General features: G+C 41.4%; 2 protein-coding genes across 4 annotated transcripts in view; both read right to left on the bottom strand.

Annotated features, from left to right (window-relative positions):
• Positions 1–6,633: 6,633 nt before the first annotated feature.
• On the bottom strand, positions 6,634–8,496 carry dkk1b (dickkopf WNT signaling pathway inhibitor 1b). The gene is made up of 4 exons (XM_015944908.3): positions 8,093–8,496; positions 7,831–7,975; positions 7,577–7,708; positions 6,634–7,490 (listed from the first exon to the last, which is right to left on the bottom strand). Exons 1-4 carry the CDS (start codon positions 8,309–8,311, stop codon positions 7,225–7,227), a joined length of 762 nt encoding a protein of 253 aa, XP_015800394.3. The 5' UTR covers positions 8,312–8,496; the 3' UTR covers positions 6,634–7,224.
• Positions 8,497–11,952: 3,456 nt separating this feature from the next.
• The window catches only part of LOC107376029 (cGMP-dependent protein kinase 1), a 144,791-nt gene continuing 140,736 nt past the window's right edge, over positions 11,953–16,007 (bottom strand). For all 3 annotated transcript variants that reach the window (XM_015944911.3, XM_015944909.3, XM_015944913.3), the window contains 9 exons: positions 15,485–15,581; positions 15,258–15,397; positions 14,259–14,348; positions 13,454–13,595; positions 12,894–13,057; positions 12,651–12,773; positions 12,508–12,570; positions 12,363–12,429; positions 11,953–12,266 (listed from right to left, as the gene is read on the bottom strand). In XM_015944911.3, the coding sequence (XP_015800397.1) occupies positions 12,168–12,266; positions 12,363–12,429; positions 12,508–12,570; positions 12,651–12,773; positions 12,894–13,057; positions 13,454–13,595; positions 14,259–14,348; positions 15,258–15,397; positions 15,485–15,581 (985 nt within the window). In that variant the 3' untranslated portion in view covers positions 11,953–12,167. The remainder of the gene's footprint in view (positions 12,267–12,362; positions 12,430–12,507; positions 12,571–12,650; positions 12,774–12,893; positions 13,058–13,453; positions 13,596–14,258; positions 14,349–15,257; positions 15,398–15,484; positions 15,582–16,007) is intronic.

Genomic DNA, 16,007 nt, shown 5'->3' on the forward strand with positions numbered 1-16,007 from the left:
TGTAAGCAACAAACGTCACAGTTCACAACATGAGACCCGGTAGGTAGGGGGAGGGGCTGGGATCCTGGTTTCCTCAGCGGGGGCTGCCTGTGTGGCGCTCAACCAGCTGGCTCCGCAGGTGGGAGGGAGGTCATGGGGAAGCACAGAGAGCAGTGAGTCCTTAGCTTAATGACCTCGGTGGAGACCACAATCTGAAGGCGGGTGGGGTGGGGTGGTGGTGGTGGGGGGGTGGATAGAGATTCACAGCATTTGTCTGCATTCCTTCCAGCGTGGGGGTTTTGCATGCAACTCCAAGGCTGCTTATGGCGTCAGATTCGATAACAGAAATTTGTTTGGGTCAGACAGAGATAATTTTTCCTCTCTGCCTTAAGTCTGTATTGATCATTCAAGTCCTCCAGTGAAGCCAATTCAGTGATTAAACATCTCCACACCGTCCGCTGACCCTTTCCGAGATGTTATCAATCCTGCGCGCTAACACCGGTAACGCAGCTAAGACATTGTCCAGCTTGCAATTCACCTCGAGCAATGTCCCAGTCTGTGAGGTATCCACACGGACGGTGCCGTCCATGGTTGCGGGTCGCCCTCCAATCGCTCCCGTCATCCCAATTTTACGGAAAGCCAGATATCCTCCCACTCCAATCAGAAGAAATCCAACGATCATCAGGCCAAATATCCACATATATTCGACGTCCTCAATGGACAGCTGAGAGAGACAGATGATATTCCACTTTTCCCAGGAATCGAACATATATCCCGCTGCATGTGTCCCCTGAGGACAAGAGCGAGCCCCCTCCTCCGTCCTCATTGTAGAAAAAATCTTATCAATCGCGTTGAATGACCAATTAATTAAGTCCATGTTGAAAAATGCTGAGAAAAGGTGATTGCAGAGGAAATGCAGAGAAGCGCTCTGTAGGCAGACGGGACAAAAAGAGCCTTGGGAAAAAACAGATAAGGGAGGAAAAGGCAGAAGTGTCTGCTCCTCCAATTTTTTCAAGTTTGTATTTCCTTTTTAAGTCCAGGTGTCTTCTTTCCAGTTCGTTTTCCACTTGCTTTTGTTTGGTTGCGATATTTCTTATCCTTTCTTTGAGTAGTGCTTTCTGTGTTCTTTCCATTATGTTCTGTGCTGTCTTGGTCCAGATCGGTGCTGCAAACTCTGCAATAAAACATACATAGGAGAAACCGGACGCCAACTCAACACACGGACAATAGAACATAGGAAGGAGTGTGAGAAAGAAACAAGTCGAAGACACACAAGAGCAGCAAAACAAGAAGCAGAAAGCACAATAAAGAAGTCAGCCGTAACAGATCACTGCACAAGAGAAAACCATATAATGGACTGAGACAACACAAGGATCATAGACACCGAACAACAGAAATACAAAAGATGGATAAAGGAAGCTGTAGAGATAAGGAGACGTGGATGTGGGGCCATGAACAGAGACAATGGGGTCTACACATTGGATCGCGTATGGGACTGCATCATCGGAGAGGGGAGAGCGGGCAGCAGAGGGTGACAACGTCCTCTGCTGCCCGCGAATAAACGGAGTAGGAAGTGTCACCACCATCAGCGTCAGCTCTGAGGATGTTTGCAGCCGCAAACAAAATTGTCATCAAGGTAAAGAAAAACCTTTTTCTGTGTTTTAAAAAAAGAATCAAAAATGGGACACAAATGTTCGTTTTGAGAAGATGTGACACTGAACAGTTCTTTTACTCTCCAACAAAAATAAGAACTATGGGACAAGCTTTGGTGCAGCTGACACTAAATGGATTCCCAGCAGCACGAAGACACACAACATGAGATTCTTTTTACGAAATATTGCCCTAAATTGCTGGGTTTCACATGACTCTGCATCTATGTTACCAAATGCAGATGGTGGTCCTGAAGTAGCTGGCGCTGCACAGAACGCTAATTACTTTGGTGTCTGGATATTAAATGCAGAATGTCTAGTCGGTCTAGTTATTACAATCACTCTAATCAGGACTAAGACAAACTTTTTCTTCAAGTCCCGAATGTAGTGTGCCACAAAGGACCCAATAAAAAATAAATAAATAAATAACCAGACAGATTAACAGTATAATGCTGTTTTTACGTGTCTTTCCCTCAAATAGCTTTTAGAGTGTTCATGTTTTTAGCACTTAGCTTAGTGTTGTAACGTGACGTTTATATCTTATTAAAATCAAACAAATGTACCAGAAATTTGGAATTTAGAAGACATAAAAAGTTAGTTACAAGTAGATCCTAGCACATACTGATCATTAGCAATAGCATTATTATCATGAGCTAATGAATTAAAATAGCACAACTCACTACTTACCCTGGCAAAACAAGATGATTGTCATTTAAAGCGTCTCTGGATCACTAAAAGGTTAACCAACCTGAAATAAAATAGCTGCAGGCTTCCAGGCTTGTAAAAGGCTTTCATTTGGTAACATATTTGTAATATGAGGCATGCAGCACAAGGCAGTTATGCTGATCGCTTCAGCGCTAGGTAAATCCTTCACAGTGTATGAAAAGTTAGACTTTTAAAACTATATGGGTCATGACCTTAAGGAAAATGTATTTTTTTGCATATCGGATCTTTGCCAGCTCATTTACAACTTTAGTAAAATCACTTTCATCGTGCTGTTTTGTTGTGGAGCAAAACACGTCCTGCCCCCCACATGAATTTCGAGCGACTGCAGAGTCACGTGAGTGAAACCCAGTAATATGATAAAACAGAGTATACTCAGGAGGTCTGCAGCTTCTTTTTGAAAAACAACACATTTTTGATCACGTAAGGTAAAAGTTTTCTTTTAACAAAATATTCAAAAATGTATTGAAAAACTTTTATTTAAAGCTGCTTTAACAAATTTTCAGAACAAGCTAGGTTTTGAATGCAAATATGGTCACAGAACACTTACCCCTTCCCTTGGTATGTTCCTTAAGATGCTTCTGCCAGAACCAGAGAACCACTTTACCAGAGGACATAAGAACCCATCACCGTTTTGTAGGTCCAACTTCTCGCACCTATGGTGTTTTGTTGCTAAATATGTGAGATCGTAATGAGTGGAGGACTCAAGGAAGTGCAGCAGTTCGGCCAGACTGACAACTGGATCATCCAAGGGTTGCTTTAGACCTGGAATGTGCTATTAGACGTCTTTTGTACATTCTGTATTTTTCTTCTGAATGTATTTTTAAGTTATTTTTAAAAAATTTTCTTTAAAAAAAAGAACTTTAAAATGCATTCAGTGTTATTAGAGGCTTTTAGACAAATGCAAGAAAACCACTTTATAATTTTTTTCATGTTTTTTTAATCTCCACAATAAATTTGTATCTATACTGTATTAGAATGTTGTTAAGAAATGTTTAAAATATTTTAAGCTCATATGTTTTCCTCGTTTGCCATTGTAGCTTTAACGAGAAAAATGTGTTTTTTGCATATCAATGATAATAAAATCAACTAACAGGTGATTAAAAATATATTTTTTGGTATGTAAAAGTATAAAAATATTTGAATTGTTTTAAATGGTCTATATCTAACTTTTTTCTTTCTATATATTTATTTATTTTAAAAAGTGGGACAATTGAGCTTATCCTATTACAAATTTTCCAAAAGATATTAATATTATAAGGCAGCAAATTTTATTTCAACATCCTCATAGCTTTTTTAATTGTTCTGCTTTATTAGTGGTTTTCCAGTCATCTTCAGTGTAAGTTCCAGTTACACATACAGGGACTAATATGCACACCACCAAATGTCTTGGAAGAACCTGGAAAGGTAAATTACAGATGCTGTAAAAAGCATCCCGGTGTCTTCAGATTACTTCCAGGTTCCCAGATTTTGCCTCTTTGTGTTTCCAAAGACCAAAACAAAACTTTTGCTTACCAAACAAAGCTGGGGAACCACAGCATGGCTGTGTGAGTGATGAAACTCAACACCTACAAGCAAATCTAGTAAAAGTGTTTTTATCTTTTATCTCTATGAACGTGAAGCAATGTCCACGATGAGTGTCAGAGCTAAATCTGCCGGGTTTTTATGGTAATCCGCTCGGCGGCTCCTGTTTCCCAATGCAGCAACACAAGCCGTGTTCTCATGGCGTGATTGGAAACAACATTTATGCCTCGGAACTGGGTTGAGATGTAAACAAAACCAAATCAAAAAATGAAGAGGAGCGCCGTTCAACAAATAGAAACAAAGACACGGGAAACAAGGGAGAGAAGTAATCACCGAGGCGAAACACGAAACCCAATCAAAGCAGAACGCGTCATCACTTCGATCTGAGAAGCCCTTGTTTACCCCGCTGCGTTGACATCACCCCGGACTTAAAGAAGTGGAACCAACCTGTTCGCCACCTGGATTCACACTCATCACCTTGTGCCGAATGAGTTGCCCTTTGTTTAATTATTATTTCCCAAGGACAGGGTGATTTACCTGTATTGCTCAACCGCTCAGATCGTCAAACCACAAAGATGAATGGTGGGCATTGTGTGTCTTCTAGGGATTATTGCCAGCATACAGAAGTGTGACACCTCCCTGTGAAATGTTGTTTACATAAGAGCTTGCATGCTTTTTTTTTCATTGTAATCAGAATACTCATCCCAGAATTGTGCCAGTTCTTTCATCTGACAAAATAACATGCGTTGCGTCTGCACGCCCTGCTTCATTTCTTCGCTCTTTTGATCTCCGGTGGTTCTCTTGTGAATTTGTTAACTCTGGGATGTCGATCAAGAGTGTTTGGCACCAGCTCCAGAATAACAACGGCAGTTGAACATGAACTCGACCAGATCAAGCGTTTAGTATAAATCATAGATGGCGAGAGGAGATAACACATATCACATCCAAAAAATCTCAAACTGCCAGCTTCATGTTTGTCCCTGTCAAATACAACAAGTAGATCACAGATCTACATGTGTTGTTGTGAAGCACGTGTGACGATGTGACAACACTAAATGTTGATGGTTGCCACAGTGTGTGTGACGGCGCTTTTCCTTGAACTAGCTCACACACCCCATACACCTATACATGAGCACACACACACACACACACACACACACACACACACACACACACACACACACACACACACACACACACACACACACTGTGTCTGCGAATGCATGAAAGCTGTTAAGTGGCGTGTGGGGGCACGAATGCGTGCGCAGCGGCATCTCGGGGCAGTTTTCGTCACTGCTGTTTTTCCAGAGTCCACGAAATGTATCATAGCTGTGTGTGTGTGTGTGTGTGTGTGTGTGTGTGTGTGTGTGTGTGTGTGTGTGTGTGTGTGTGTGTGTGTGTGTGTGTGTGTGTGAGAAGTGCATTAACACACACACACGCATGCACACACACGCTGTCTGGCCGTCCTTGAGTCGAGGCGCATGCCTGTGGCCTGTGTGAGTCTGTGGCTGCTGCTGTAATGATGACAGGCTCACAAACACTCCCACAGACTCCAGGACCCCCACAGACATGACTTGGCTGGGCCCATGTGGTAAATTGTGTTGCTGACAATGCTCCCATTACTCTCAATTACTCTAAAGAATGGAAATTAAAATGTTTAAATTGTTGTGTCTGTCCTCAGCAGAAGTGAAACGGTTATTAACGCTGCCCCGCTTAATAAAAATAGCAATGCCGCAAAGTGAAACGACTCCATGAAAAGTCAGTAGTAAATGATGTCCGTGATGGATTTAATTACAATCACCCCAACTTTGACATACTCTTCTATTTAATTATGCAGGCAGGAGAGCTCCCGGCGCTACAGTCCCACATACTGTGGTCGACTATGTTGCCACCATTTCTCATGCATTGTCAAGAAAACTTGCGTTTTTTTATATGCCCAAAAAAAGAAACATTAAGTAGAAGTATTTAGAAAAGTAGTTGGATTACAGACATATTTTCATCCCTGATTTTACTAAACTCCAGCCTTCCACAGCCAAACTTCAAATGTGTCAAGAAACGTAAACAGATGAACACATATTTGGCCTTTTTTCTCCAGCTTCTTTTGATCAGTCCAGAGAATCAAACAAACAAAAAATAAGCACAGACATTTCCTCACCGTCATCTAATCTGAACAGCTCTAATTACAGGGACCAAGGTGTGTTTGAGAAAGTTTATGGAAGACATATTAGAGCACATCCATTGCACAACAAGCCAGGAAATGTGGTGTGCTGTGCATTTGCAGAGATTGCAAAGACTGGGAGGCAAAATCCCTTTTTTTTTTTTTTTGGTTGCATCACAAAAAAGTGCTGCCCCGCTCCTCATTTCACAAATCCTCGTGCAGATTGAGTAAGGTGAGGTAATTAGAGGCTTTAACTCAGGATAGTTAGCTATCTGCTCTGCAGCACATAAATAAGTCATAATTAGAAACTAGCCCACAGCAAAGGTTTAAGTGGCAAGTGCTCAGCAGGACACTTATGCTTTGTTATTAGCAGTTTTCATTTGATATGGTCACATCCTGTTCTGTATTCACCTGATGACAGCCTTCATTTACTATTGCATGCATAATGCTGAAGCTTCAGCGCTGACTCGTCAAAGCGGTTGGATTAAAACATGTTAAGCGGCAAAGAATGTCATATTTGGGTGTTTAAAGTTTGTATTCCAGTTGCATTTTAACATTTCAGTTTTGAGTTTTGTGCAAAAGAACAATGAACAGAAGGAGTAAGGTTATGATGAGACATTTAATAAAACAAATATTCACATTTTCTCTCTATATTTTCTTATAAAACAATATATATAATATATATAACATATTTACAGAAAATCATGCAGCACCATGTCTTTATTACACTGGCGGTGACTAAATTCAATGTGCCACCAGCAGAATATTATTTACAGTGCAGTAATTTACTGCAATAACCGTGGCTCGAAGTTCCATAAAAAGAGAAACAAAACAGCTCTGCCGCAGCTGACAACATGAATCGATTCTCCAAACACTTCTGAAACGTCACTTCCTTAACTTCCGACTCTTCGTTTGTCGATGGGGAACTGGAGAAGTTCATCTCACTCTGTTGCATCCCTCAGGGTGTATCACTTTTCCTGGATTTTTTTTTCCATCCTTCCGGGTGAGGCATTTGTGTCAGCTACTTTGGCAGGAAAGAACAGTCTTAGGTGTCCTGGTGTGAGTGTGTGTGTGTGTCAGCATCTTTGGTATACACAAGACTAAGGCATATTTGTCAATGTCTGCAGTTGTCTGTCACTGATTTATTGACGTGTGTGTTTCTGTCTCTGCGTGTGCATCTGTGTGGTGGCCTCAGCGTCTCTGACAGGTGTGTAGGTTCCGGCCCGCCGTCCTGCTGACACTGGGATCTCGCTCTCCCTTCTCCGGTCGACACACCAGGGCCTCGCCACAGTCACAGCGCTGGAATAGCTCCAATCCGTGGTTGCCTTTCCTGCGGTGGCGTGTGCACACCTGGCCCTCTGTCAGCACAGGTTTACAGATGCGAGACCAAAAGTGTCTGGCACAGCACAGGCCCTCGGAGCAGTCTGTCGACCTTAGGCACGTGTCACCCTCTTGGCCTGGAGAAGTTAGAAACATTACACCACTGAAAACATGATTCAGGGTTGTGTAAAATAAGAATGATGGTTCTTGTCATGAGATGTACCTTTGACAGCACTAGGCTGAAACCCATGGGCAGCAGGGGGCCTCTTGCCTAGGTGCTCCATGGTGGTGTTGTGTTTGTGCAAAGCAGGGATGGATGCATCAGAGTCGTGCATGTCGCTGGTCTGACAAACACCTAAAAAAGGACAAATCCAGAGAAAAATGCATTACATGTTCTGTGTTTGGAACAGTGAACACGTGCAAGTGCACAAATCATATTAAAACGGTTTGAGATTTAGACTTGACTCCTCTGCTCACCGTTGCTGCAGCGACTTCCTGCACAACACATGGAGTCCCTCAAGCAGCGCTTCCGGTTCTTACGGCAGGGCAGACACACACCTCGAGCCTCGTTGCAGAACTCATCCCCACCGCAGTCTTCACTATCCGTGCAAACACCTGGCTGCTATAGTGTGATAAAAGCAAAAGCAGCCTGTCACAAAAGATATGCCTGTTATAAAATAAACGTAATGTGAACATGACGAACAGAGGCAGGACTTTTACGCACAGCTGCGCCAATTACCTGCAAGGTGTCCACGGGCAATTTGAGTCCCGTGCCACCGGAGGGTGGGGTGCGCGGACTCGGACTGACAGCCTCAACGCCCTTGCCAGCCGGAGCACCGGGCAGGTTTTTGATGGAGTTGGAATTCATCAGTACTGCGCCCGCGTAAACGTCTCCAAAGCATCCAAACAGAGTGAGATACACAGCCAGGAAGCGGTGCGCCAGCAGCATCTGCATCATTTTCCTACTTGATTCTGTCAAAAACACAGAAAAATAAAAAAAATCCTCTCCGTTTTGCTGAAGGGGAAAAAAATCTAAGTCCAAAACGGCCTTGATTCTTGAATCCTAAAGTTTTCCAGAAAGTTTCAGCGCGATGCTGAGATGTCTCCTGACTCCAAGTCCCGGGATGATCTCTTTATACACGCAGACCTGTTTGTCTTCCCGCCCCTTGCTGTGCACAACAAAGGCAGAGGGGTGGAATTTCAAACAGCGCCCCACTGTACGGAAATAGCCGTCGCTGCACAGGACTGCGCTTCGGTGTTTGTGGAATGATAATGACCCGCAACTTTAAAAAGCCTTCTGGTAACCTCTGAATATTTACTAATCGGACTTATTGCGCTAATTAGAAACGTACAATATTCACTGTTAGTATCAAAATCTTCACAAATACCATGAAAATCATTTTTGTTTAATAAAAAATATATAATTTAACATTGTATTTTGCACAACTTTCAAATTGATGTGTTTAACACTGAAAAACTTCATGAATCCTGTTTTATGTCTGTTGTGGATTTTACAGATGCTTGTTGTTTATTGGTCCACATCCAGGAGCCTTTAAATCTGCCCTCTGGCTGCTAGAGCTGGTTGCTTTTGAGCCAATTTAACTCTTTCATTTGATCCTCCTGATTACAAAGGTCGCAGTTATCCACCAGCGGCGCACATCAAATGTGTGGGATATGCAGACCATTACGGGGTGTGAATAGTTTACCGAATTAACGGACTTCCGCGAGGAGGCCTTTCAGTGCTGACTGGCACTTGGAGATTAAAGGAGACTCTGATCTGATCTCTTCGTCACCCCTTTGGGCTCCAGAGCCAAACTTTACTGAATTTGTTTATTCAGATGTTTATTCTGACAAATAAAATCAGCCAATTAAAAGAAAAAGTTTAAATCAAGCAGCATTGATTAGATATGTCCCCCCTGATGAATAAAATCTGACAGGTGCTGAAGTTTGGGTCGATCCCCTTTAACTTGGCCCTTGGACGTCATCTGCTGGTCACGTTTGAGTGTGAGTGCATGCGTTCATGTGCGTGCGCGTGCGTACATGTGCAAGGTGCTCCGTGGACATCTGACAAGCGCAGCAGCACTTTGAGCGTTTAAATTGCTGCATATCTTTTGAAGTGGAGCTTTTATCTCCACCTTACTAAATGCCGGTGCAGGTAAAGTGAACTCCTTTGATGCACTTTGATTCCCTTTGATCTCCCAGAAGTGTCGCCCTGTTGTTATGACTGAAACCATTTCCCTGTCCCCCCTCCCCTCCCTTAAAACAGATTTGTTGTGCGAATAACACGGAGACCATGAGATCATCTCCACTTAACTCTAAGTGGATGGCATTACCTCCAGGACTGATTATTAAATCTCAAGGCATTTGAAGCAGTTCACACAAGGTTGAAGCATTTTTTTTTTTTACTTTTTATGTTCTAAGCAAGAGCGCTCTCGTGTGGCAAGTACTGCAGAATGCAAAGCGATTTAAAATGGTCATTCTTTTAAAGAACTAAGAGACAAACACCACTCAAAATGATTGTTTTTACTCTATAATTTCAAAAATATTACGCGCGGCACTCGGCAAAATCAATGTACAGCAGGAAGAAACAACATAACACAAGGCAAACGTCAGGTTGCAGAAGGCAGCCGAGAAAAACGCAAATCAGTGTTTTTGGAAAGTGGTGACAAACATAAGGCATTGTGACATCCATGAACCTGACAGTAACACAATAAAACACATCACATATATGTACAGAATTTAGATCTCTAAATGTTAATCTGATCAGCTTTATTCCAACTAAATAAAAACAATGCTGGATTAATGAGATTGAGATCAAATTGGAAACCTGCAAATCATTCCTGCCCTCTCTAAATGCTCAGATATTTATGGCTAAAAGAGATGAGAGATGATCCTTCTGAGTTGTGATTACTGGTGTTTCATATCAGGCCATAAGTGGTTTACTTCTTAATACAGGCGAGAAGAGATAAGCATGTCATTGCAGCTCGGTCCGGAGTGCCAGATATTTAAAAATGCTCCCAAGAAATAAATCAAAGACGAAACAGAAAATGTGTTTAATATGCCGTTTTTAAGTCTTCGGATGACCAAAGATGATCTTTTTTGGTGAGTAATAAAGAATGAAGAGCAGTCACCTAGAGGGCGCGTGTTTCTGAGGTGTATATGTGTTCATGCAGCATTGCAAAGGTCGTTTAATGTTGATTTCATATGCCGTTGACTTAAGGCACTTACAATCTTTTTTTTTTTACACTTTCGAGTGTGTTAGGTGATGATTGAGGGGTATAAAGATGATTCTTCATAAAATATTTTGCTTTTCTTTTTGTTGTCGCTCGCTAATATGAACTGTAAAATCACTAGATGATGCTGAGGCATGTTTATCTCCAGATAGTGTGAATTTGGTCAATTTTACTCCTGAAAATGAGGAAAAGGTGTAAAACGAGGGGATAAATTTAACAAATGATCTCATTGAAACTCCCTAAAAATACCGCTAAGCACAATGTAATGTGGTGTCAAGATCTTTACGTGCGCTGGAATACTCACACGAGTCTCAAATACTCTAGAGAATGACATCAAGTGCATTACAAAGTAATAGAGCACAGAAAAAAAGAACTACAATACAAAAACAATAACCAGTACAGTCATCTCAACATTGCTTAGTCACCAAAAGCACCAAAGACAATGGAACCATGTTCACAGTTTTGTCAGATCTGTACAAGAGCAAACGGAGAACATCTGCTTCGTGGGGAGACGCACTGAACTGGTTTGAAAACAAAAGACAAAAGAAGAAGCATCCGTTTGTGATATAAAATCAAAGAGTTCAACTGATACAAAAGCTTGAAATGAGCTATAGTTTTCTCAGTTAATGGTCTTAAGTGCATAATGACATACTGCTTCATGGGAATTCTTGCTAACTTGTCATCGATGCAGGTGTGTGATTTGTTAAACTTTAATCAGGGCACTTAAACGTCATTCACCCCCCCCCCCCCCCCCCACACACACACACACACACTGAATGCGCAGTGCTTGTGCTTCTCAAGAGAGAGAGAAATCTCACACAAAGCGTGCCAAGTATCTGATTTCCTCCCAGTTGTGGTCACTTGTGTCAGTGGAACTTGGTGTAGTTCTAATTCTCTGCGTCATCCTCTGTGTGCGCCAAATAAGTGTGCTAGATACGAAGATTGTTGACATTCAGGTCAGTCTTGAGCACTTGCAGACTATAGTGTGCACATTTCTGGACAAAGGACGGAGTTGCACATGAGAAGCGGCCGCAGTAACGTTGAGTCTCGTCCTAAAGTTCAGCAAATATTTCACCAAATACCACAAAAGTACAAACTGAAAGGAGTAAATTAACCACAGACTTCTCTCTCTTTAATCTAGCATCCACATTTTCACTTTTACTTGTCCTAAAATGACAACTTAGACGTGTGATCAAACATTCATTCATCTATTAAACATATTTCCCTGTTACATGAGAAAAGCTGGCTCTACTATCAGCCTCCAATGTGTGTGTGTGTGTGTGTTTGTGTGTGTGTATCCCTGTACTATCTTTGCCTTTGCCTATAAACTTGAGTGTAAGACAACACTGAGGAAGTGCTACAGCAGTCCCATTATAAAATGCTTTGTCCAGAGCCACAGTGGAAAAAAAAGGCATATCGGTGACCCAGAGGGTTTGCCATCCATCTGTTTATCTTCGTTTCCACATCTTCTCCTTCGTTGAATCCAGTTTCTGTTTTTCCTGTGAAACCGATCCTCCAAGATGGCCTCCAAGTCATCAAAAGCCTAACAAAAGAAGTTTCTTTTGGTTTTAGGTGTAGGCTTCAAAAGTCAACGTCCCAGCCGGAGTTGTCGTCAGGAGGCGGGTCCTCGTTGTCCTCCGGGAAGCTATCGAAGTTACTCGTGTCAACTGGTGATGTGACCTTACACAAAGGAAAAAGATGAATTACTTAGTCTTTAATAAAAAGATTTTAGAGTTTATTCATTTGTGCATGAGGTAGCCAGGACTGAGCACTTACATTGGGGACAATAGGAGGTGTCAGAGTCCCCTTCTTTAGGCCCTCCCAATTAAAGCCCTCGAACCATCTGCAAACAGATTGAAGTCAAATATCACATGAACACAATGAAAATGAAATAAAAACAGAAGGTGAAACGCTTCTTTACTTGTGCTTTTGGATGTCTTTGACACCGTTTTTCAAGTTTCCCAGTCTTTCACAAGGATTATCCCTAAAATAAAGACAAATACAAACATTCAGCACAAAAAGTAATCAAGTGGATGTCTAAACGCTAGATGCACAAAGCCTCACCTGCATAGCTTTTTGATTAAGTTGGCAGCGTTTTTGGTAATTTTCTTTGGAAATTCAATCATATCGATGCCTCTCAGAATGATGTTGTATGTTTTCATTGGATCAGGACCAGAGAATGGAGGACTGCACAAAGGAGGCCGTGTCAGTTTTTAAACGTGTTTTCAGAAACATCTCAATGCTTAATATGATGCATCCCATCACATTGGATACTCAGTAAACAAACATGTCTGGTATCGTCTGTACCTGCCGGTTAGCAGTTCAAACATGAGAATCCCCAGAGACCAGTAGTCGGCTGAGATGTCATGGCCCTTGTTTAGGATTATTTCCGGTGCTACGTACTCTGGTGTTCCACAGAAAGTCCACGTTTTCTTCCCAAACCCAATCTTTTTGGCAAAGCCAAAGTCCACCTGAGGACAAAAGGAATATTTTCATCAAAATTTACCAGTAATAAAGGTATTTGTTTTGTTGTCTTGTTGTTTAGTAAAATATGGAGAAATGTCAGGAGGGCAGTTCTAGGACTCTATATGAGGCCATTTACCATAGATGACAGCATTATCTATCAATTTATTATTATTTTTCTTTATTCCTATATTCTTATCTAGAGTGAAATAATGATGAAAATCCACATAGTTTTTCAATCAATTTCCCTCTGGGATTAATAAAGTATTTTTGAATTGAATTTAATTGAATTGAATTGTGAGACCAGAGTGAGAGAACATTTCTACTGTTTGCATCATTTACTCATTTCAAAGTTGACAGACAACCTTATTAGGACGGGTGGTGATTACATGCTGATTTCTTACCAGTTTGGCATAACCCCTGTGGTCCAATATAAGGTTCTCTGGTTTCAGGTCTCTGTAGATGATACCTTTGGAATGAAGATAAGCAAAAGCCTCCACCACACACGCGGTGTAAAACCTGGTGGTTGAGTCCTCAAACGAGCCTCTGGAAAAACAGCAGGAAAAATGAGGGGAGGGGATGGTAATGAGAGCCAAAAAGATTATGTTTTTCCTGAGATTAGCCTGGAAATATAAACAAACTGCTACAATAGGAAAAGATTTAGCTCTGCAGGTCAGTAAGCATAGCCACGGTCCACTGGAGCCTCAGCAGATCTACCATTGGCTAGCCTAAGTTTAGGTTGGGCCAATCGCTGTGCTCTATGTTTGTAGAGAGACACTGGGCAGGCTTAGCACCATTATGGCAGTGCTTTTTAAAATTTTTATGATGACGGCCGAGCTACGATGGAGAACAAACTACAAAGATGGTGGCGGCTCAGGAATGGTTCTTGTTTGAAATGGCGTTGGCATCAGCTTTGAATGATTTAGACTTGGGCTTTTCTTTATGATACAAGGAGATAGCGGTTCTTCTTATGATGAACTGACCTGCTAATTGGTTTCTATCACTATGAATGTCACGTTCGTTGCTCTGATTGGTCCAAGCGCTGTCCAGTTGCATGCAGTGACAGTTTGAAAGACAACCATAGATTCTGCCCTATGTCCTATAGATTTACATTTCTAGGAAGGCTTGATCTTGAGTCTAATAAAGCTTTTCTTTATTTTACACATTTAGAATTTAAATGGGTTTCATCAAATCAGTCATCAAAATTACCGATCTCGAAGGATGGTCCACAGCTCTCCTCCTAAACACGCTTCCATCAACATGTAGAGGTATTTGCTGTCTTTGAAGGTTCTATATAGTCTAAAAATGAAAAAAAAAAAAAAGAAAATTATTTTCTCATACATCTGAAATTTAAAGAGTAAGTCACCCCAAATCAACTGGTTTTGCTGATAACGAGTGTCTAATTGTGCTGTAGACATGTGTAGTCAATAATTTGGCACTTTAGTGCATCTCAGTTAAAATTTAAATAGTCTGCCTAAAACTGTCAGTGATGCGCCCTCTTCAGGTAAAAATTCTGCACTGCATTAGAATGTAAATCTGCTATCGCTAAGAGGTACACTATGGTGTTAGCTGGTACATTATGATGTCACAATGTTGTTGTGAGCCTGTGTGTGTGTATTTGGCTCCGCCCTCTTGGTCTGCCAGTTAACAGCATTTGTTGCATTTTTCAAACAGGAAGTGGGAGTGGAGTAAGAGTCTGGTGGTGGGTGACTTGCTCTTTAACATTTCCCTACAGGTCCTTATCATAAAGCAGCTAGTCTAAATGTGTCTTTATTCATTTTCAGAATAAGAATAGTAAAAACAAAAAAAAACCACTAGTTTTTACACTAAATAAATTATGTTGTGAATAGAAAAACAAAGAAATTTCCAAATTTCAAACCAAATTTTAAGCCGTACCCAAAACTTTCAGATTGTTTTTGTTGCCTCTCAGATTTTGAGGGCTCTGGTTTGGTTAAACTAGACACACACCAAACTCAGATTAAGAACTCTGTTGCATTAAAATGTGTTTTAGAATTGGGATTAGGTTGTTTTTTTTTTATTTCTGCAATGCAACAAAAGGAAATCGACGTTAATTAGAAGTTTGTTTTGAGTTTTATGAGCTGCAAACCCTGCAGCTAGAGCTATTGGAATCAAACTCAGTCATTTCTATATTCAGATTAATAAAGTTTATATTTCTGGTGATTTTCACATCATTTTAAAAAACTGTACCTAACAATAAAGTCAGAGTGGGCCTCTTGCATTATGAGCTTCTCTGAACGAATGTGCTCCTGCTGTCTTGTGTCAACAATGTGCCGCTTCTTCAGGATCTTCATGGCAAAGGTCTTGTTCTCGTCACTCTTGAGCTGAACCTACAGACACAAAGTTCATATGAACCTGCGCACGTCCAAATAAAAACTAAAATCACAGTCACTTTGCAGCGTTGTGTGCATCCATACCAGCTCAACGCGTCCAAAGCCACCAACCCCCAGAGTGTCGATGATGTTGAAGTCAGCTAGGTTGAGATTGAAGAAAAAAGCGTTCTCTGCTTCGTACCTGGCATGAAAAAAAGGAGAAAAAAGAAGGAAAGGGGATTAAGAGACTAGATGAAAGTTGAAAGAAGACATAATCCACTGAACAACCTGAGAAAATAGAATATCCGTTTCTCCCTGAGCTCCGTTGTTTGAGAATCTTAGGGGGATTAAAATCATCGTAATCTATCAAGGATGTTATCGAGGATGTGGAGTGCATAAGCGCTAACACACGAACAGGATGTGTTTGAGTTGAGTCCTCTGGCAAATGACTCTGACCTCTGAACAGACTAACTGTCCCCATTCTTGACTGGAAGGAACAAAATGGACAATCTGTCACACAGGTTGCTTGTTTCTCAGCTGGCTGTGAAGACATGCCTTAGCTCTGCTGCTGAGAACCACCATATGCCACTGCTGACCCACACATGCTGGCTGCAGAGATTGTTTCTAC

The sequence above is a fragment of the Nothobranchius furzeri genome, chromosome 12 (assembly GCF_043380555.1).
Source record: "Nothobranchius furzeri strain GRZ-AD chromosome 12, NfurGRZ-RIMD1, whole genome shotgun sequence".
In the NCBI taxonomy this organism is placed as follows: Eukaryota; Metazoa; Chordata; class Actinopteri; order Cyprinodontiformes; family Nothobranchiidae; genus Nothobranchius; species Nothobranchius furzeri.